This window comes from Epargyreus clarus, unplaced genomic scaffold, assembly GCF_041222505.1.
Source record: "Epargyreus clarus isolate Ecla_fem2 unplaced genomic scaffold, WU_Ecla_fem_2.2 ptg000003l, whole genome shotgun sequence".
Classification (NCBI taxonomy): Eukaryota; Metazoa; Arthropoda; class Insecta; order Lepidoptera; family Hesperiidae; genus Epargyreus; species Epargyreus clarus.
In genome coordinates, this window is record NW_027332211.1 from 3703819 (window position 1) to 3728735 (window position 24917).

Genomic DNA, 24917 nt, shown 5'->3' on the forward strand with positions numbered 1-24917 from the left:
AAATCTCCAATTAATAGGAATTGTAAATCTCTATGTCTACCTCATTTCCAATTTAATAAAGTGTTTTTAATAAAATTCATCTTTAAATATTCTACATTTAATGCCTTGATAAAAGCCCTTATAGTAAGAATGTAAACAATGCTGCGGTTACAAGTGTAGGTTGATTATTGATAAATAAAACATTGGTTGCTTTGCTTATAAATATTTTTATTTATGAATGTGACTGTTCCATGGTTACACAATCATATTATACTTTGATTATCTTCATAAAATTAGAAATAGAAAAATAATATCAAAGAGCTATTTTCTCATTGGAACATTTACTGAGTCAACTTTATCATAATTGTGTACAGGTAATATGCATTAAATTAGAATTTCAATTTTATCTAGTCAAAGGTTGTTCATTTGTGGGACATTTGTCTTCACGACAGCATTAAAACTAACATTGGGATCGTCATTGTCACAAAAGCACATAATAACATTAATATTTTCGTCATTAACATATTATCAAATCGTCTTACGAAACACAAAAACATTAAGAATTTCTCCTATTATGTCTCATTTTATTATTAATTAATAAGTCTACAAAGGTAAATAATAATTAGGAAAATATATCATAATTTCACCACACAAAGGAATACGAAGTAATTGAAAGAAATCAAGTGTAAGCATAACACTGATTGGAAATTATATTATTGATTTCGGATTTATTATGTTTTAAAGCAAGTAAGTACCCAAGTAACTGTTTCTCCTATGAACACAAATCGTGGCTCACTTCTAGTAACGTTCCACTAATACATAATACAGCACGAGGGATATACACCTTTACTTTGAACATACAAACGTGGGCTTACAATAAGGCTCTCGATTAAATTTCATAAAAACCTCGAAATATACGTCAAAGACGGTAGTAGAGGAACTGAGATCATAACCAAATTCGCGGTCGGCTCGTGGACAAACGAAACGGGAATGTGCGGCTCGAAGCTTCTGCGGGTTCAGCGCAAATCGGTTACAACCCCGGAAATAAAAAATTAAAAGTCGTCAAAAAGGGCGACGTGCTACTTTAAAAAAAAAACTATAAGTTTGTTTTCTATGCTCCCCTGTGTAAGTGTGTGTGTGAAAGCAGAGCTACATTCGCTGTTGCGGGCGCAGGACGGTTTCCTACAGACGAGGCCGCGCGCTACTGCACGCAGCACGAGTTCTTGTGCCCGTTCTTCTTCAGGCGCGACTTCGGCCGGTACTTCTCCAAGTAGGACAGCTGCTTCGCGTTGATGGCCCCGCGCCGTTGGCTGGAAATACAAGTAACACTAGGATGAAAAACTTTTACATACATACATACAAAAAAAAAAGAGTACGTGACAAAATGGTGCTGAATAGGAATATGACCATTTGATTAGACTTTGGCAAAAAATAAAATATTTGCTCTACTTCTTCATGCAGATGTCAACTAATATTTTTATATTATTCATAAATAATAATGGGTAAAGCAATTTCATTGCAAACTGTATTTGTAATAACTAAACATTAGCCAAATTGTCAAAAAAACTTAAATATCATTCCTATTCATATGAAATCGGATAATTGCGAATTAAAACGGTCCTACCTGGTAAGTATGTCTTACCACACCCCGTACAAATGGAAACATGGACCATGCATTTCTACGACTTTTCTACATTAAAAAGGTATCTGTCATACAATATACATACTCTCTTATAGTTTCGACTGCCTCCTCGTACTTCATGCCGAGCTCGATGAGCGCGATGGCGACCATGACGGGCGCGCGGCCGAGCCCCGCCACGCAGTGCACCGCCACCGCCGCCTCCGGCTTGTTCTGGGCCCTGACAGGTAAACAACAGTTAGTATATCTAAGGAAATATAGAAAATAGTTAAGAATGTAATAATATTAAATAAATTCGACTTGGTCTGGGCTTAGACAAATAACAACTACAGTATAAAAATTGTAAAGGTTATACTATACTAAAGCATAAATAATATTGCATATCCCTTTCTTCTTGTAATATCGGTTAGATTACTTACAATCGCGATATTACCAATTGGAAATAAAAAGAATTTCAGGCATGTTGTGAGGAGTAATTTAATTATAAATATATACGCGATAAATTATAGTTAATTTCAAATGTGCGCCTGCAAATCAACGATTGTAATATGAAGTGATCACAAAATTTGCAATAAAAAATCCAAATTATAAATTTATTAAATCAAGTCACAATGTGGACCTTATCTGGTCTCATAGAAACTATCATTTGTATATCGGCAGTGTCGCGCCAAATTCCAGTGATTGTAAATCTAGCATTATCAAAAGAACTACGCCATAGTCTGCGATAAAAAGTACAAAACCGTTATCTAATCCAGCTAATTAATAAAGCTGCATTCATATACGCATTATAATTCGTCATCATCACGGAAGTAATTATGTAGGATGCTAAGTGTGTTAAAGGATTATTTTAATTTTATTTTAAATCTGAAGAAAACATAAAATTGAATGGCAGTATGGAACTCCACTTGAATTTTTATTGTACAGTCACGTGCAATGAAATGTATACACGGGCAGATTTTCAAATAAATGTCCACTCTGAAAATTTTAAAAACAAATAGCCACTTAACGATTCATACTATGTAACCACAAGAAATTCTCACAATAATGTATACATTTTTGTCAAAAATATGGACACAGATTGTTTTCAGATATTTGTACACATAATCACATGCAAAAATATATATCCATTATGAATTACAATAATATCCTATTTTTGGTTATACCAAACAATAAATTACACAATCGATTTTTCCTGAGGATGATTATTACTGCAGTATTATACCGTAGTTACGATTACGAATTTCCACTCTTCATTTTTAATTAGTTTGTTTACAAGTTTACTGTACAACTTATTATAATAGCTTCATCGGTTATTCATTAGAACTAATTTTCCTTATGGTAGCTGAAGAACCTGGTGGTTAAAACATTGGATAGATCGATTATTAATAATGGGTGCTATCGATTGTTCAGTACTCACTTGTCGCGCAGTATCTCGAACCAGTCCTCGACGACGTTGCCGGGCGGGAAGGTGCCGTCGTCGTACGCGAGGTCGCGCACCTCGATGCCCTCCGCCTTGAGCGGCGCCGTGTCGTAGCTCGGCTCGCACACGCGCACCACTGTGCACACGTTGTGCTTCCTCAGTTCCTGGAAGCGTTACGTTACGTCATCGACCCGTTTCAGTGGTACATTCGTTAGGATTGCAATGTATTTTTAACTTGAAATAGGTACAAAGATCAAAGAATTCTCTGGACTGCGTCGTCGTCCTATTTATCGGTATAGCAGCAGCGTTATGTGATGCTATGTTCTGGTTTGACGAAAAGCGTTCCAATTAAGTCCTCAGGACAGTGACCCATGTAGGGTAGGACCCCTATATGGGATCATTACAGCTTTTCATGTTCGTTTGATGTAATTTATGTCACCCTAAAAATAGCAACTTGCACCACAATAACTGTACACAGTCAGGCACCCTTGCCTGACCGCAATCATTTGCTGGAAACAATTTTCATTTCAATTTTACTAATGTGTTCCTAATAGTGTGGCGCTGGGGAATTACGAAATGAAAACAATTCGGAATGCTAAATACCGAGTGCGGGTGACCTTTATACGGATGACCGAACGTCCTGAGGATGACACGTTAAACATTCGATCCAGGTTGATATAAATGTCATGACAATTGATATCATGTTCAGGTGGTTTCAATAAATTAGGTAGATATTAGCTCGTACTATCATGGAGATTACTTTTCAAGTGTAGTAGTAGGCTCGTGGCCATCACTCAGTACGAGAAGGAACTGCAGTGCAAAATTAGCAGGAAGAAAGGTTGCAGTCAAATTCATCATCATCATCCCACTATTTATGTTCCAAAATATGCTTGTAGCAGTAACAGTATATTTTATCTGTCCAGGATGGATATGTCCATTTATTTTATTTATAGGGTTACCTTAGATAAGATTATTGCGTTTTTGATATCATCACGAAACGAAGGATTACAGCGAATGATCATGTGGATAACTCTGATTAGGATGGCCACTGATATAAAGATATGATGACTGATGAACGATAAACTGGAAGTTCTATCAAGGATACATAGTAACACAATATTGCTCTAAATGACTACCGCTTTTAATCAATATGACAGTAAAAATAGAATGAGCAATAAACATAAAACTGTCCTAAAAATAGACATAGAATTCAAAACTGACAAGCCAGAGATGTCGCCCTTTGGAACGTTTTCAGAACATGCAATGTTTATTTGCTCCAACAATTCCATGAATCGTAACGAAATATCGTCTACGGTGAAGCTTTATTGCTCCAATCCAAGGCATTATTAACATTTACTACGACGAATAAATCAAACAGCACTTACTGTGCAAAAGGTCAATGAATACCTATACTGACTGATAATACTCATAATATATCAAACATTGTTGATAAGTTATACTAAAGTAAATATCTTATATGATTGCATGAAGTATAGAAAGACAAATCTGTTCTGTGTAACATGTTATTAAATAATATTTACTAACAGCTATATCATTCATAACATTCATAACTAACCTTTCCCTCGAACTTGACATTGGAAATAAATATTCATTATGTAATACGTAAGGTGTTCCTAAACTGCTCATTTATTTAAATGAAATCATATCGAATTTTAAACATGTTTTTATGTTGCTGTGATGAAAAAATTGCGACAAAAATTGAAAATGAAATTAATTAGTTATTTAAATACGGACAAAGCCGTAAACTTAAAGTATAAACGTCGTAGTACTAAACTAAGTATATGAATGCAATATGCAATACAAATTGCAAAATTGCATACTAGAAATTATTCAACTTGCCATTCACCAAATGGCATAGTGATTTAAATCCTTACTAATATTATAAATCCGAAAGTAACTCTGTCTGTCTGTTTGTCTCTTTTTCACGCCTAAACCACTGAACCGACCAATTTTCGCCAGATGGCGCCACTGTAATTCCATAAAGGTACGAATTTTCAGTTTTATGTATGTTACTATGTCATATTATTTTCTTTTAAACGCTGGTGAAGCCGCGGGCAGAAACTAGTTCATAATAGTTCTTTAGTTTATAAACAACTGACAAAATGAAACATAATATATTACGATCGATAAATGCTACGCATTTGACCAAAGGAACATTTCGAATAAGATAAAGTGCAAGTGAAAACATAATATGTCGTAAGTACATAAATATGAAAACTGGAAAACTTGAGATCATTTTATTACAGCAACGCCTATTATGCTGATGACGTTCAAAGCTAAGGCGACTCCATTAGCGGCCAATTATTTGATACGAGTTTCCGAGAATCTAATTGGAAGTGAACATACGATATCTTTTACAGATAAGTATGCTTCGTGTTAAAGATAATCTCTCATAGCATGGCAGTGTATTCACATAAATTTTATGTAGGTATTTGCAAGTAATATTGCTGGAGTTCTTTAAAGAAACTTACATTGTATTTATTATTGGATTTCATAAATTAAAAAATACCTAAGCCAATGTGTTTAGAACACACTACTGAGTACGTATTATTATAAATACAACAATAGACACGAAGCTTTATTGTCAGGAACGCTTGGGGCATTGTAGAAGCTACACAATGAAATCACGCCCCTGCTCTAATCGCCTGGACTGGCGCACAATTTTTTGTGAAGATTTTGGGACGAAGTAAGCTTTCGAATTCACGATCTCACTAAACAGGAGCTATAATCTAGCAAACTATAATGATAAACCAAAGTGAAATAAATGAATTTGCTAATCTCTTAAATTATTGCTGTATTAATTGCTTGAAATAAACATAACAGTGTCACTAAAAGTTAATTATTAATGATCAGTTCCCAATATCAGGGCAACTAAATAAATAAACGAGTATAAAAGCAAATTAGAGGAGTTTATAATGGCGGGTTTAAACTTAACTCGAGAGTTCCAATGCAAACATAATAACAAAAATATTCTTTTAATTTAATACCGTTGTTGTTGCCGTTGCTCTACAGAGCGCTGTCATTAGCAAAATAATCTCGACAAACAAGAGCATAAACATTCAATTGCAGCTTATTTATTTTCTTTTTGTGCGAAAACAGATAACGAGTATATCGAGGACTGGATTTAATTGAATACTTTATACGAATAATGAACTGCTGATCGAAAATCATTTTTTAGTAGATAAAAATATATTTATGGGAATACTTAAACACTTAAAAAAATCATAGTATTCATACCTGCAAGTAAGATTGTATGGTGACATCCGATGGTCGGTCAGTGATGAGGAAGCGCAAGTTCTTGTACTCGATGAGTGACGGCGCCGGCCTGATGTCCTTTTGCTTCATGGTGGCTGTTTGTACTTCCTTCCAAGAGCCGAAGTCGGATAGCGTCTCGCGCAAAACTAGTTTCACACCGAGCTGGTACCTTCACTTCACACGCGTCAGAGAAAGGTGTAGCGATCCGTCAGGTTTTAACAGACAAATTGTTACTCTATTTCCACACAACACACTTCAGTTTTTTGGCTTTTCTTTAAAAAGGGTCCAATTATATAATTAGAACCACCCGCATGGATGTCGCTTTCAACCACTTGAGCACATTTGAAAACAAATAAACGAAAGTACTGAATTGGGGAGTAAAAAATAAGAAATTAGGCGACAAACATAAATTTACACGTTCTACCGCAACTTCGGCAACTCAATGATATGCTCCAATTAATAGTGGGATCCGAATTTATGGTAACTGAAACAAAAATATAAAACTTATTAATACAATGCTTACGCCAGCAGATAAAACGATTTTATTTATTATGGATTTCATTTTCAGGGCGTGCCTGCGTCAAAGAGAGAGTGGAGTCTGCAGTGAAATAAAAAGTTTGGTAACAAAAATAGATTTAGTGATGAAAATAGACGGACTGTGAAGCGGTGTCTCGATCATGTGAGACTATTCTACGGCACCGATATTCGCGTACTGCTAATCCATTGCCAACATCGCGTCACTCGTTAGCGAGTTCACTTCACTACCTCTCGTCTTTGTGTACACATCAATGTGATAACACAATTGTAAACAACACGTAATAACACTGAATTGTATGCATTTAGATAGATATCTGTTTGCACGATTTGATGTGGGGGTACAAAGTAAAGTGACGCAAAAGCAAACAATAGTCGAAAATGTAGTGAATTTATGTTAATCAAATGTTACCTCTAGGTGGGTGTATGTCGTGCAGTGCGCGGGATGCGTAAAGTCAGTGCGCGCGCCCAGCAGCATGGGTCCAGTTAGCTCTCCTTGCTCCTTCGCTCGCACGAAACGCCCTCTAGTTTATTTGTGTTGTGCCTGGCAGTACTCCGCGCTGTCCAAGCGGAACTCCATCAATGTCGCCACAGAAGAGGTGCTCAGCTGCAACAACAAATAAACGTTTAATGACACATCGTTGTTTGTTTATAAACGGCCAATTATAGCGTGAGTTTTGAGTGATTAAACCCAATAAGTAATACTACTATTAATATACATTTTAAGTGTATAACTGAGAGTAGTCGTTAGAAGGATAATTAAGTTTACTCATTTTATGTAAATACATAATTATAGTTTCTTGTAAACAAATTAAAAAATAATAAAATTTTAACAATAATAATATATTTTATAGCTTGCAGTTGTATTAAAATACTGACGAACCTAAAACATTCATTGATGTCTTTAAATAATAAATATTCTAGTATATTGTTATTGTAATCGAATAATAAAGTTATAGTTCGTATGGATATTAAATTGTTATGATTTTTTTATTTCAATAATATTAAAATATATTGCATAGTAACAAATATAATTTAATTACTCAATATTAATGTAATGTCATGTGTTTCATATGAAAAGGATACGAATACTATATCCCAAATTAATAAAGCTTAAGCGCAAGGGCCGGCAGAAATCGATATTTTTATATGAAATATTTTACTACCCTTACCCTTAATCACGGATATTGACCGATATCAGCGCTTAAGCAACGTGATGTTCATATACGGTCAAACTTATTTTTTGTGAAGTCAAGTCATATGCCTATGTATTGATTACCGGGATGTCTACAGTTTGCGTTACTGAAAAGTGCATTATGTCCGTCAGCGTTAGTATTTAATTTAGTAGGTAAGGCGCAAGAAGCGCAAAGAATCTCACACTTCCTCAGAAACTGGCATAGATGCAAAGGAACTCATTCGACACGAGACATTCGGGACAAAGAAACATTTAATTTTGGTTTTCTGCAAGTGATAAAAGACTGAACGAGAATGACTTGAAATGACGACGCCATAAATTTTGGCAGGGTAACACCAGCGTGGGATTCAGTTCGTCATGTTTACATATCCGCTTGTTGGTACAATCATGATACAAAACACTGGCATCGAAATAAAATGTTCTTCAGATTAGCCCCGCGATATTCGGGCGAAATATTTTGAAATATATATTTTCTCACTATTTTATTCAAGGAGACTGCTCTCCCAGACTTGGGCTGAAGCCAAGCAAATAACTGGGCTCAATCGCATCACAGCATAGACACATATGTTGAATGTTTTCAAGTGTTATCATAATTTCTTCCCATGTACAACATTTGTTGGTAAAGGTTGAAGAGTTATTGTTTTTATATTACCTATATATTTTATTCCTAGTATATAAAATGACCGGCTACACCCATATTCTATATAATTGTATAAAGAGTTTCAGGAAATACCCAAATCTTAAAGGTTCATTCGATTTTATAAACAATACTAATATTTTGAAGTAAATTAACTAGAACAAAAATGGTTATCCATGTGGCAAAGGTTGTCAACCACCAAGTAGACGGTCGATAAACTCCAGACTTTCCGCACACATGTGCAGTGCTCAACAATGCAGACATTTCTAACTAACGATTCAATTCAATGTCTGCCCTTTACGAACAGTGTCTAGCCATTTTGCATGACAATTATTTACATCCCACAAGTGCTTTCCCCTTATTTCTGGAATAGGTTGCTTTTCAGCAAGTTAATAAACAAAAACATCTTATACTTCTTAGAATTTATAAAAATAGACATCTGTGTACCCATTTAATAAGCTCACCTACTTTTGTAGTTTAAGATTTAGTACAATGTAATTGTGTTTATAAATCTTGCAAGGGCAAGGCGATGTCACTCCGGATGTTATTGTTGATAGTTCTATCAATAGCATCAGCTACGCCTGGCAATGGATGCTAGGAAATTTAACGGAATATCGAATAGCGTCGATTTATAGACTAAGGCATGCCCGCATGTGGCAAACAAAGCATAAACGAACAAGGCCAACATGAACCACAACAAAACACAATCACTACGTTTCAGTAACAATATAACGTTTCATATTAGGACCGTCACATACTGTCAGATAAAGAGGCAATAAAATTAAAAGTTTGATGGAAAACCATGATGAATCTATCATCTAGCACGTGAAGGATAAATTTTCGTTACATATTCTGGTATTATTTTTTTGAAAACGTGATAGCACTATGTCACAAGGCTAACGAATATGCCAAAGACGTAAACCAATTACCGTCTTGCCTTATCGTTAAACATTATTCGTCAGGTATAACCATGTTTCATGATATTTCACTCTGCTGAATATTTCCACATTACGATAAATATTACTAAACATAGTATTATAATAACTATAATATAAATTTGTTTTATATATATTGCAGATCGACCAGATTTATGAAACTGGGTTTTGGGTGAATTTATGGTCCTTCATGTCCGAAGAGCTTCGCAATCGCCTAGCTTGTTTGATGGTATACTCAGGTTTTAACCTAGTATTATGGTACGACCTCGTTATATGTTCCCAGATGAGTCCTCATTGTAGTAGATTTGATTCTAGTCGAAGTAAAATACACATAAATATTGCACCATTATTTAACCGCGTTTCTTACTTCAAAAAAATCTAAGCCTTAACAATGAAGCTAAATTAATGAATCTAGCTAAATTTTTGAGAGCAACAATATCTATTTTGTAACGCCGTAATCAAACACTATAACGATGAGCAACAAATGCTAAAAGGAGAGACCAATTTCGTCAAATAGTAAAACTGCATCATACATTAAAAAAATATCCCTATTCAGGATTCGAGGGACAACACGCAAAAGAAATGTTCTTTGTTTGTTTTCCCAATATACATAAAAATATACATTTAAGTAAAATTTTATACATCGACTAGTAACTTACAAGTCCTTGGTAGTAATCATCAGGTTGTTTCATATTTATGACTAACTCCCATCTAGTGCAATTTACTGTGTTGCTATCTCTTGGGATTATTAAAGGTACATGTTATGGTTCAGTCACGTCGTAAAATACAAGGTGAAAAATTAAAACGCAATTGATATCAATAACATAGTAATACGTAGGTATAAATTAAAGTGTCACGATGACACCATTTGATGTCAATATTTGGTTATCTCGTTAGCTACTTTGAAAAGTAAACTAAGTAGTACAAAGCATGACAAGGACCTTGTTTCCGTAGCTAAAAGTGTAATACAACATAATTGCACTTTCAGCTACGTTTCAGCTTATATAAAGTGATTTAAAACCGAAAATTACTATCCTTCGAATAGCTTCCACGATTTTAAATGACTCCTATGGAATTATTACGGTGTTATTAGCAATTTGAAATTAGAACGGACGGACGGCCATATAACCGGAGCAATTCAATTGGATCAAATAATCCGAGCTAAATATAGACGAATTTTCTTTGAGTTTAAAAACTTCAGCTGATACTCCGAATATCGTACTGATACGAGCAGTAATTATACCTGAAGAAATCACCGATCACGTAAGCTATGGACTGATGATGAAATTCTTTAAAATTATTGGATAAAGTGGTAGTAACAAACAATATTTAAAAAGTTGTATTATTGTGAACTAGTAAAAACTAAGTAAATAATCACCATAGCAGGTACAACTACAGAACATTTTGTCATGTAGATATAGGTATGTGACCAAATGTTCACGTCATTTTTTTTCTTATACATATACCTATATACCTACTTTAGATATTATAGGTAAAAGAAAATCCAATAATTCAGAAAGTTTGCAAAAGCAAAGTAAAACACTATTTTATTTGGTGTGGTAAAGGTACTTAGCATTCCAGCTTTGTCCTTAGGGTTAGCGGCTCATCTGTGGCCGACCTCGATTACAGATGTCCATGGGCGGTAGAAGCCACTTACCATTATTGGTGAAGGAGATGAGAAAATCGATTAAATTCATGAATTGAAGTCGCGGAAAAATACAACATATCGCATGACGCTTATAGTGTTTTAATTTATATATGATAATTAACATAATATATATGTTTTCTTTTAGTGTTTTCAGTCATATTCATAAAACATTCAATGTCTTTATTGAGACGAGATAATTATAGTCATTAACGAGTGTTTGACCGTGAAACGTTGACATTGACAATAACATAATGTGGTCGGCGAAACCAGATAGTGTTAAACGAATAGAAAAATGAGCATAGTAACAAACAACTCTATAGTACGTTTTCTGTGTTAGTTGGGACAAATTATGCATAAATTGGTAGCCATGGATTCGTGTAATTGTACTTATATTCGTTAAAAAGTTCTGTGTATTAAAACAAAAATATCGTATCAAAATTCGACAATCTCCCTGCAAGACTAAACTCTAATGTATGTATCCATTCAAGCCATTCACTAATCCTCGTAGATTAAATATTCAGCATTACCTTAACACCTAGTATAAAACGAACCGGTGGACTAATTAAGTAAAGTGCAATGCAGAGGTATTTGTTTATTCACCTTGGCGCCGGCGATAAAAATATCAATGTAGATAATCTCTTGATGATTTTGCGACAATTCACAAGTTTCTTTTAAGTAACAAATTATAATTCAACCATGTAAGTAGATAAACATTTTAATAATTTCATTTGATCCTGGATTATAAAAATGTTCCAAAAATGGAAAACAAGCAGCTTTCAAAATAAGGAACATGATAACTGTGTCAGTGAGAATGCATAGTTTGCTGGCAACGTGAGCGGTAAAACGGAGTCGGACGCTTTCTACAGCATAATATCGAATGGTACACTTTGATAAGATATAGGTATATGATGAGCAATTTGACTTTAAATGGGAGGCAACATAGAAACGCTTATGAACACCTGTTGCAACCATGTATGTAGGTACGTATTTTAGAAAAAAATAATAAACCTTCAGTGTTAAGTCGCCGCAAAACCTGCAAGTTTATTACCTGATGACGGTTTTTTTTACCACAATGTCCAAGAATTGTGTATTTAATTCCCGGAGTTCTACTTTCGTCACGCACGCACGGCACTAAATACCTATTCGTTTTAAAATGTGTCATTTATGCGGAACACGGAGTTTAATTGTGTCACAAACACATCACTTACATGTATCCGATCTAACAGATGCGATCACGGCCGTCGAACACAAAAGTTAATAAAACCGTCTATGAAGAAAACAAACGAAACTATCGCGTACTCGTGCAACAGAAGCTGTCGTTATAGACAGAGAAAAGGGTTGGGCGTTTACATCGCAACGGGTCGACACTGTCCGTGCCGCGGTCGTGCAGAGACTGGCGTGCGGCGCGCCGCCTCGCGTCGTTCGCGGCCGCGACGACGTCACGCGCGACGCGACGGCGGTGGCAGGGGCGCTGGCGTCATCGCCGCCAGACACCGCACATACTCTGCATGTCGACACATTCGCTTCACGTTCAGGTACATTCTCGTATCGCAATATTCCAACTTTTCAGAAACTTTTACAACTTAGGAACTGTGTCGATTGTGGAAGCGAGACTAAACAAGTTATCATTAATCGCATAATAGCTACCTACGTTTGAAACAATAATCAAACGATCTCGCCACTAACACATGAAGGTCAGATAACACATCCGAGACGAGTATTAACAGAATGCAGATTCAGTCTAGAGAAAAACATTAGTGGAGGCGAATATATTGCTGTTTTTAACGAGGCGAAGTAAGAATTTCGTCGGGAACAGTCTATCAACGGCTAATTTCCACCAGGTCACTTTCTAATTATAGCAGAAAGAATGAATTTCAGCTTACAAAATTCATTCTGCAGTCGCAGTGAAGCAGTGTAAATTACATATTACTCGACTAGTAACTGTCAGTCGATATGTATGTATAATAATAAATATTCATAAATGGTCTATTTTCAATAAGTTATAAAAAGTCTACCATGTAATCCACATTCAACGATACATAATAATAGGTAGTAATAAATAAATAAAAACAAATAAATTAAAAAAACTATGTGCCTTATCGCCGACGTAGACTTCCATCGTTGCTGGTTTGCATAGATGTTCCGCAATAGTTAGTTAAAAATTCAGTAGTGCTGAATATTTCATGACTAGGAGTTGATTGTTGGATACCAATTGAGTTGTCAACGTTGTCATTCTTGATATGCATTTGGGGTCTGATAATGTCAATGATTGGAAGATAATATGTTGCGAATTCACTAGCTCAGACATAATAATTGGGATGAGATAAAAGGGCGTCTCGAACTCACAGGTAAGCAATCTATATTGTTTATGATCGTAGACCAGTAGCATTTTTTTTTTCAATATAAGGCGGGATTCATGAAGTAAAATCAGAAAGCTGCGCGAAATAGAGAAAATATCCGTATCCAAGTTCAAAGTTGAGGGCCGATGAGATTTATTACGTTCGAGGCCAAGGCCTACGTTGGATTACTGAGCCAAAGAAATCGTCAAAATTTAATTCTGCAATTATAATTAATAACCAGGTCAAGTGAAATTGGGTTTGATGATGTTGTGGATTGTTGGTATTTTCAGTTTTGTCTTTCAATTGATATATGTAAGAAATTAAACCAGTGGGGAACAACCATCGGAATAGAATCATGTTATAACATCCAAATGAACGAATATGAAATATTCAAATAATATCATACTCGCCAAAAGCAAAAAGGGCCATAGGATCATATTTGTTAAAACATATCAAATAAAGTACAGTAATTAAGTGTAAATTAGTGTAGTTTTATCGATAATTATAATAATTGTGCTACGCATTAATCATACGATAATTACGAAAAGTACAACTACAGAGAAATCCGGGCAAATTTAGCTCAAACAATATCATCAATTGAAACAAAAAACATTTACAGAGTTTTTGACGTTTAAGATTAAAGATTAAATTTAAGAATGAACTGCACTTTACTCTTCTACGAAATGTCTGTTAATTGATAATTTGATAAAATTTCGTTTTCGCTGCAAATAAATACAAGCATGGAAATAAAGTTACATAAAAAAGCTGTTGGAATACAAGGAATTTATTATGAAGAAATGTGCAGAACAAAATATTAGAATATTTTCAAGGCAGTCATTTGTAGTGAACATTTCTCATGATAAATCACACCTAGACATTCTGCCCCAGTTCTCTCACAGGTGAACGCATTTCTACCTCTGCTATTTTGCACTTTATAAAATAAAGAACAAGGCAACGAACACCGTTGTTATAAATAAGACTGAACGATTGAAGAACACACTCACGGCTCAAAACAAATTTATCATCATAATTCCTCATCATAAAAGCTAGATAATGTTTTATATCTGACAGCATAAGTTTAGGAAAAGGTCAACAAGTGATTTTATAGATCGATACTGTGCCGTTCCTTCAGCGAGAATGCCAAATTACTCTACATATTAAATCTTAAGCAAAACTAAAGATTTCTTAAATTTTGTTATTTACCCAACATCTATTTACTTCAACAATAAAAGAGGTTGTAGATTAATTAAATATCTTTTCACACATAAAAAAAACCTTCATCACATCGCTTTAGCTTCTCAGAACAAGATTGAAGCCGCCCACGTGAAGGCTACGTGAGATATTACCACTTAAAGTCATTTTCAAGTGTTCTGGAGAAGAACGTGAACGAAAGTTTATTGATGTGAAAAACAACGCAGCAGCCAACTGCGGGATTGAAATGCTATTTTTATCTTTGGTCTGCAAAGATAATTGTGTTAGTGGAGTAATAAAATCACAATAAATTACGCCAACAAAAATCTACATTATATTTGCTGCAGTTTAAATCGAATGTAACATAATTCTTACTCTGACTCTACGCCTTACTGGATCATGCCATAATTTTGTCTAATTGCCAATTAGTTGACAAATGGTATTTTTTTTCACACGTACCTAAGCAAACATTGATGATTTTCTACTTAAACGATCTGGTCATATACATAACATTCATCTTAAAGTTCTACTATATTATGGGGTAAATATAATACAACTTCATCAATTTAAGTCACTTGCTATGATTTAGCACCCTTGTCACTACATACCAAATTAGAATGAGAAAAATACACACATATCTAAAAATCTCAAGACCATCACAATGTCAAAATCTGGACTATAATAAGAAACGTAAGACATTATACGATGGAAAGCTGACTCTCTGAAGACGTCATTAGACATTCGTGGCGATACGTTAAATATTTTTTTGTAATATACCAATAAACCAAAGTTTACAACTTAAGTCTTCAGGCATACTTCTGGCCTTGTAAACAGTCGATTCTATAGAAAGTTTTACTATTTTATGTCCAAAACTATTTCAGGCTCAGCACGTCCGTATTTCAACTTGGACCACGTGACTTCGGACACGTGGTCAGCAAAAGCAACGTGCCTATGAACTGCGCATAAACAATCGCAGGCTATTGTTCCTTTCAATTCAAAACTCTCACAACGTGCCCCGAACATAAATGATTTGGATACAGACCATTTTCATTACATGATACCCAATTCTATTTAGTTGAATGAATGAACGATTAAAATGGTAATTTACCAGATTGATAAATTGATAACATAAAAACAAGCATTGATAATTTGAGCTATCAAATTTAAACAATTATAAAATAATTTATCTACAACATTTTACTGCGATCATTAATTTTTGTTTAAATATATTCAAAATATTTAAATACTACAACGAAACATTGCATGTATTACAACAGACAAACACTTCCTTAGTAACAAGATTTCCGATACAATAAATATATACGTCAGAACATAAATGAAGTCTATATCATCATTACTGTCAGATTTGACAGTTACATATGAGATTCCGATACAGGTATTTCGTGGAAATAGATACAGATCGACACAAAGAATCTGATAGATATCTATCTAGAATTTTCCGGGAGTGATAAAAACGTGATATGATATCAAATTATTTCCTTTATAAATTATTTAAATTATTTTGTTTCTTTAGAATATTTAAAAGTTAGGAGAGGTATGGTAATTAAATTTAAATATATATCGACAAAAAAAAATAACACTAAAACATTAAGTTTTCTATCTGTATATACAAACAAACTGGCTCAGGACTATATTTATTTAAACAATAAAAACAAAACATGAATGCACCGGGAATGGAAAGTGAATGTAACATGAACGTCTTTGTGCACTGTAGTAGTAGGGGGAGAATCGTGCAAATCAACTTTCACGACGCCGACGTCAATGCAAACCCACGCGTCAGTCCAATCGGAACGCTTTAGTCGTGTTGCGTAGGTGCCTCTCCAGAATTCTATTCATGGAAATGAACCGAGCCGTGCAAGCCGCTCCGTCAATATCCGACCTTATTACCCTAACATGAATTATTCAAACTTTCTCTGTACATAAGCTTTAAACGCTAACGTCTATAGCGGTCTATATCGGATCGTTAGGAACGGAAACTCTGCGAAACTGTTTGGAATTATAGGCAGCCATTTCGTTGTTTATGTCCAATTAATAATCGCTTACCAGGAAAACGATTCACGCTGGGTAATGGAGTCGTGCCGGTTACAGTCGATCGCGAATTTTACGTGACTGAAGTGTCTTGTACTTTTAAAGGTCATCACATTTAACGACGTCGTTTATTCTTATTACGGAAATAGCTTCCTTATCGATACTAACATCGCAGTTCTATATATAATATATTACATATACATAAAATACTCATAGAATCAATTACTAATTGTCTTAATATAATTACTTAGATTTCTAATATTTTAGTTTTTCTCTGATTGATTATACCTAAATGACGTCATTGTATACTAGACAGACACTGACGCGTCTATGGATACAGATTTGTTCAAAGCCTTGTAAGTGTTTGTAAGACAATACATTTATATCTTATACCTATATAGGACAAAGCCCCACCTACTTATCCGCGTACCTTAGGGCTGTAAATAAACTACATCTACTGTTGTTTTTATCTATGACAATAAAGTTCACAAAACAAAAAGGAGGAAGTTGCTAACCTGTTTTGTTTGTGGCTAATTTTTAATGTTATATACAGATTTTTCTCAAGTCATATGAAATCTATTGTAGCTCCTATTCAGATTTTCCATTTACTAACATTTTAATTTCAATTACAGCCAAATCTATATTTTTGCACATTAAAATCTTATAATAATAGTAATTTCTAATGTTTGATATCGCTTCCATAATATAAAATTAATCAGTCACGAAATGTGCTGTATAAAGAAAACCACTTCTAGTAACCATCAACTAGCTTTCGACACGAATAAAAGTGATACGTGACATGTATCAGTTTATCCTGTATCAGAATTCCGTGTCAGTCTAGTGACCGATGCAGCCCTACAGGCCGTGTTGCAACGGAAAACGGGTCGCGACCCACTTCGCTGGGATCAATACTCGGTCATCGACTCCGCCTGCGCCTCGTGCAGTCCCCTCGTGTCTGCTACCACATCACACGGGGGATTAGACTCACTTCACACACGAACCTTTCACGGAAAGCTAAAAATAACTTCGAATGTCGAGCGATCCCGTAACGTGATAGGGCTTGAGATTTAATGAAGCCGTGGCGCAAAAAAATTAGATTTATAGATAGTATCTGCCTCATTTACGTTATGGACGGTATGGTTCATATAGTACATATGCCTGTATATATTTTTCATCATTTCGTTAAGTGGTGATTGCAGCTGGACACGCATAACCAAACATACAATGGAAAGTGTCGGATTTAGAAGTCCTTCCCAGTTGCGTTCTATTTATTAAGGCTAAGGAAGTCGTCGTAATGCTTTTTTTGCAGTAGAAGTAGGTGTGGCGGGGAAACTTCCCAATCACGCAAAGTATTCCATACATTTTCATTTAAGATATAATTTGAGAAAAAGGGCATATTCAGTCATCATAATGTTAGAAAATTATGATAGGGACAAACTTCAATAAATTAATGTTTTGATAACCTATGTATGAATAATAATGTTGAGATTCAAATGCGTACTAAGTGACACGTTTGTTTTATTAAAGAAATTAAAACAATCGCAGTGTTATTATTATGTTCAATTGTTATCATTTCTTTAGAATAACAGAAAACCGTTTCATATAATAAACAGCAGTGCGATTTTAAGTTATATATATCGGCGAACGAACGTTTAAGCTATAAATAGAGTTTAAATCTGGCAACATGACAAGCGCTTAACCTAATTCAATAATAGCGACTAAATCAAGAACAATAGCTTCATTAACAGTCGAAGTAGGCGATACTAGAGGTCCTAAGATTTTTATTAACGAAGAGCGTGCCTGTAACTAAAGACAAGGCGGTCGTCCTGACCGTGGCAAGTGGTGTCGTGCATCGGCGTGACCTGGCTCAGTGACCCGAATAGCGCGAAAAGCGTCGCTCTGACCCGCTTACCTTCGTACACTCGACAATCATCGTACAGCTTTTAACAGCACTAGCTGTTTTGCTTTGCGTGCTGTTTTAACTAACTCGCCGGGGACATCATTAGCTCGGGCGGCCTAATTGTAGAGAACAGCGCAACTCGCTGAAACTGTGTTTGTAGCACCTGTATAGAATATTCTAACGCAGCTCCAAAGAGGTTGTAAAGAAAAAATATAGTAGAAAAAGATGATGAAACATTTAAAATATGACTGTGCCATAGGGGCGATGAATCAACGTTTGTATAGTTGAAAGTAATCAAAGAAACAATAAACGTCTAATTACACGTACAAATATGTTTTGTTTGGGAAATTACACAGGATATAACCATTCGTCAACTTATACGATGGATCATAAAAACAATATGATAAGGTACTGTTATGGGATTTTACTTCTAAATGATTTGTTGAAGTTTGACTTCGTAATCAAATTTTAATCTAAACATGTCTAATTAATTAATATCTAGCTACGTAACTAATACAAAAGTTCGACATGAACAAATTAGATGTAAACTAATGTTTATTAGTGTTTCCAAAATAGCTTACATGTTAATCAACGTGAGAAATCCGACCTTCAATGTACAAAGTTACCTATGTACGTACATTTACGTTTACTTAAACGTAATTCCATTCTGCCAGCTATTTATGGCTACGCAAATATTTGTAGGACAAATTACATAGGTATTGAGTATATTTATGTACAGATTGAAACTTGATCTGCCAGGTTATCAGTAAGATAATACATTAGTTCCAACCTGAGCTAAGGTTTTAGTAATAACGCTACTCTCTCTATAAGTTTAGTCTTGTAGAATAGTGGTGTATTAATTTTTATTAATTAATTAATTAATTCAATCTATGAATATCACATAACTTTTAATTAACTTTATTATTTTATATATATATAATATTTTATATGAGAAGAAATGAAATGTACAAATGTTTTGGTTTCCCAATTTAAAAGATAGTGTACCGAATGTTTCTTTTCCATTAAGGATATCGAAGTACCAATATAATGTGCTGTTACAACAGATGGCACTGTTACCTTTAGGCCTATAAAATGAAATATGCATGATAAATCAGAACGCTCCTCAGACGCAGAGGTACTTATAGGATTAGTTGTTATAGCGTTGTAGGGGTTATAAACTACACGAAAGGTATAAGGATTAACTGCTCAGAAGGTGTTAGATAACATAGATTTGTAATAAACAAAACGATATAAATGTTTCTACTAAGAAATATCTTCTATAAAAGTTATGATTTTGACGGGGAGCATTATTCGCTAACGGAGAATCGAATCCGACTATTTTTAATATTTTGGGAAGGAAAACATGTATGTAGATCAAAAACAGAGAATCATTTAGTGTATGATGTACGATCCCTTAATATTATTAACTTGTAATAATAAAATACAACATTTTAGTAGTATTATTAATATAAACACTAGCTGCTTTTTAAAGTTACAAAGATAGAAAATAAATTTTGTTACTAAAATGGCTTTTAATTTTGTATTAAATTCTTTAACAACTATGCTTTATTAAACCTTGAAGGCAAACTTATAAAAGACCGATCAATTTAAATAAAATTTGTAGTAGTAAGAGTACATAAAAATCTGTTTAAATGTAAGCGCACATTCATCAGATAGAGCTACATAATACTGGATCTACATATGAAACCTACCCGTTAAAGGAATTTGAAAGGGTTCCTGGATTTGTGATGTATACATACGTATGTAGTAAACATATATTGCAATCGAGGGACAGTGCATTCACCTCTAAATATCTTCGAGGCGGGTCCGACGCAGGTGCCTATATTTATACCAACAACTTGATGTTTAGGGGAGGTCTCTAAAGCTGGTTTAACGCATTCCTATAGACGCTATTTTGTAGATACGCCAGTTACGTGTTTTACCGCATTGGCGGTTAGTTAGTTATCAGAGTTTATTCTTAATACACACTGTTTGAATAAACCTCATTTCTCAGTGAGTGATTATAAATCTTTTTGAGAAATATAGAATCTTAAACCATCATAAGAGATGGTGTGCATCCACCTCTAATTCAACCATGTTAGAAAACAAGGTAACTACTTAAGTCCTTCGTTTGGATTTTTAACCAAGGAGGGCTAATATCATACGCAAATATTATATATAGGCACTACTAACATTTTAATTAGTAATAGGTAAATATATGATATATTGTAGATGCATTCTAAATAAATAGTTTTAATGAATACTTACGTTAAAATACAATTACAGAAATACCCTTTCAAAATGGTCATTGAAAATGTCCTTCACTGCATTTCACGAATTCAGGTATAGAAACAGACAAAATGTCAAAAGCCCAATTATTTTCGAAGCTAAGGTCATCCACTCTACAACAAAAGGCAACATTCTTATATTTTTGATCTAGATTGGTCGTTATCGATGAATATCTCATCAATCATGCATGGTGCGTGTAGTGGTTGAAAGAGGACGTGCCGAGTGCGTCGCCCTTCGGGTTCGAAAGCTCGCCATAGAGGAGCCTGGAGCAACGACCCTAAGCCCTTGCAGAATAACCGGAGTTTTTATATATCGCCAGTCGACCGGCTCTCCCTTCGTCTACTTAATGGTCGCTTTTAAGACGCGATCTCGGGGGCGCACGCCCGAAATTCTTGGGGAATGTTTGCGGTATTTTCTAATAAAACGAGCGAGGAACGGCGGGGGCGGACAAATAAAGAAAGAAAAAACAAGCTGAAGATAGAAAACCGATTTTATCATAATAGCGACATTTAAACACACTAGTATAGAAAGCAAGTGTGTATATGTCTATCCATTATAGTACGTGACTTAATACAAAATAAACTTATCATGAATCATCATCTAATCCTCGCGTATAGGTGTGCATCGTTTGTCTATGGATGCTCGAGATAATGGAATAATAGAGTCAGCCGTAGAGTTCGGGTTGTTTCTACAGTAATTCCACACATTTGTATTTTGTACATCACTTGGATAAGCAATAAGGTTAATGAATGTTTAAATTACCAATGATATAAATTAAGCAAGATCAGATTAAATGCAGATCCGCGCCAATCTACAATAATTAAAACAAAACTATTTCTGGGACAAAGAAATTAACAATCAAGCAGTGACGCCATCGGAAATGCCGGCACATTTGTAAGTTGGCGCGAGGCTAATCGAACCGTAATGGCGACGCCCGATAGACAGTCATATTTACACGGTTTCGTAAATAGTCGGGAAGGATCGTGGGTTCTCGGGGTAACGGACCAGCGCCTGCGCAGGGTCAACATACGCGTACCAAGGCCGGGTCGACGTCCCACGCCACGCCCCTTTCAACATGTCTAGGAGTTCAAACACAAACTCTATGAAATCTCTCCATTGATGAATTTACGACGACACGAATATTAAAATGAGTAAAAAATTGTTAATAATGATTTCATTTTATTATCACCACTTCTAACTTTGTACGTGCTTGAAGCCATGAACAATCAGTTAATCCACCGAGTATAATTTAACCGCGTCGATAAAACAACATTATGCAATCATGACGTCACCGCACCTATACCTAACCATGTTACGCATGCAGCTGCATTTGATGAGATCTACGTAAAATGTTTGTGAACATTATTGATTTCACTAGAGATGACGTCAATCGACATCCATTATATGGAGCCCTATGCAATAAGTACAGGGGACATTTGGAACGCGGTACAAAACAGTGAAGAAACTAAACAATGAGAAAGACATTTAAACAATTTGTTTAGGAGTAAGTTCATAACAAAATTTTAACTAGGTAATATTAAATATACGAGTGACTTTGTTTTTTGATACACTTTCGCGTCTTAACTACATAACAGATTGTCATAAAATTATGTACACACTTTGTCAGGGATTCAAAAAAAGGACATGGGGTACTTTTTATCCCGAAAAAAATACTGATCCCGAGCTATAGATATAGAGCTCTGACCGCGAGCGAAGCCGCGGGTAAAAGCTATTTATGAAATAAAATATAAGTTACTAACAAGACTAGTTGTTAGATTTATGGGTTAAAATGACGCGCAGTGGCCGAAGTAGATAACTACACAACTGTAGGTACATAATGTAACTATTCTAACCATTAAGAGCAGGTACCTTTTCTAACTAACAATGGCTAAAGGTTTTTACCTGCTATAAACCTCGGACAAGTGGGAGTTGAACTGAATGAAACAAGCAAACATAAATGAATAAACATAACTTCAACTAAGTGGTTGCAAGAAATGCTTATTACTGGTAATAAATAGTTTCAACTACATAAGTTTATATAGTAGCCATATACCATATGTAACAAAAGTTTAATGGTACAGTTTTTTATTAATTGGTAATAAATAATTAATCCAACACAATGGTTTTTGTGTGAAGTGGAATTAAAGTTTAATATAAAAATCTTGACAATATTCTGACTGACTGATAATATCTATTATCAATGCAGGTATGTACTGGGATTAGTAATATGATGAATATCAGTTAATAACAACCAAACAAAATGATGAAACTATATGTAACATTTATAATATTTTCAATGTCAGAACAGAGGCAAAGGCTAATTTTCAATTAAATTTCAGACAATGGACAAATTGAACCTCTTACAATGGAATTGTTCGCACACTTAGAATTTTATTCAATTGCATTGACTCACAATTGTCTCTAAAACAGCAGCCATAAGATAATAATTGTTTAACAGCAACAAAAGGATCCAAATAAGGAATTATTCAGGAAATGTGAAAAATATTACAATTCTAAGCTTTTAAATAAAAAATATGAGGAATCTTACCTGCAAATAAGTATGTATAACACTTTAATCTTTAATAGCAAGAAACTATGCAATATGCAAATCATTTATGATTGTAACTGAATTCTCTGTTGCTTTACCAATTGAAGTACTAGAAAACAGAGTTTAAGTATATGAGTTATACAAGATCAGGAAGTTAAAATTTAGTCTAGAACTCTATTTTATGGTTTATAGATATATAAACCATAAAATAGAGTCAAATGTATGCTCTCTGTACATATAGAGATTGATTCAAAAATACAATGAGGGTAGTATGTGAATAAATGACTAAAATTAAATATTAGTTTGAAATAAAATTAGCAACTGCTGGTTTAAAGTTGTTCGACGTATAAATGTACCTACTATACAAGACTTATTAACAAATCATTTGCAATAAGTTAAGGCAATCCAGTGAGGTTACTGGAGACATCTCAGTATGAGTCATCTGACTACTGTGGGGCGATATTGGCGTCAAATTTCAAATATCATGACATTACTTGAAATTACATTCTTATAATGCGTAAACACATAATAACAAGCTATTATTAACCTTCCTTAACTTCACGAGTATCCAAACTTTCGATTCAAGTTGAAAGCCTACCAAACTTCTGTATATACATATATGACAGTATAGGTATGTCGAAATGTATTTTTCTGATAATAAATATACGAAGAGAGTCATAATGATAATAACACAGAATATAATGCCTAAAGGAAAATCAGTTGCCCATTCCACAATGCCTGTACGTGACGTCCTTAGTTAAGAGGGCACGACCTTTCGCAAATAGTATACCTTATAATCAAACTACATTAGAAATATACTGACATTTACACTTACCTCCACAGCCATACACATTGAATAAAAGTTGAACGGATTTAGCCGTGAACAGCTTAGAAAATTAACAACACACGTGAAAAACGTGTGCTACGCACAGAAAAGATTACTTGACTGGAGTTTTCGTTGCCAACCTAAAAAATGTCGTAAAATGTTGCAATACCTCCAATTTAAAAATCTACCAAATATTTCTAGTGATTTTTGACATATTTACTATTAATGTTAAAAATATCTACAACATATTTTCTGTCGTCGATACACACATTGCATTTGTAGATTTGGTATGATATATAAATAATATAGTAATGTAATTATAATTGCTCTCGTTAAAGGCTTACGTACTCCATGTTGCCGACGTCGTCAGCTAATGATAGATTAAAATCTTAAAAGAAAATAATGTATTCTCTGAATAAATATTACTTACTTATCGAAACAACACTAACTAGATATTATACGTGTATTTTTTTTTTTTAAGTATTTAGATTTAAAATTCTGTATTAATAGAT

At 34.4% G+C, this 24917-nt stretch overlaps 1 protein-coding gene across 3 annotated transcripts; it reads right to left on the reverse strand.

Moving 5' to 3' along the window:
* Nucleotides 1–186: 186 nt before the first annotated feature.
* PRL-1 (protein-tyrosine phosphatase 4A family member PRL-1) lies at nt 187–24547 on the reverse strand. 3 transcript variants are annotated; one of them, XM_073083921.1, is made up of 6 exons: nt 24415–24547; nt 7261–7455; nt 6297–6798; nt 3036–3202; nt 1707–1838; nt 187–1289 (listed from the first exon to the last, which is right to left on the reverse strand). In XM_073083921.1, exons 3-6 carry the CDS (start codon nt 6402–6404, stop codon nt 1181–1183), a joined length of 516 nt encoding a protein of 171 aa, XP_072940022.1. In that variant the 5' UTR covers nt 6405–6798; nt 7261–7455; nt 24415–24547; the 3' UTR covers nt 187–1180. The 3 variants fall into 3 exon arrangements, with proteins under 3 accessions (XP_072940022.1, XP_072940029.1, XP_072940036.1); XM_073083928.1 differs by lacking the exon at nt 24415–24547 and adding an exon at nt 12472–12665; XM_073083935.1 differs by lacking the exon at nt 24415–24547 and adding an exon at nt 12312–12455.
* Between the last annotated feature and the right edge of the window lie 370 nt (nt 24548–24917).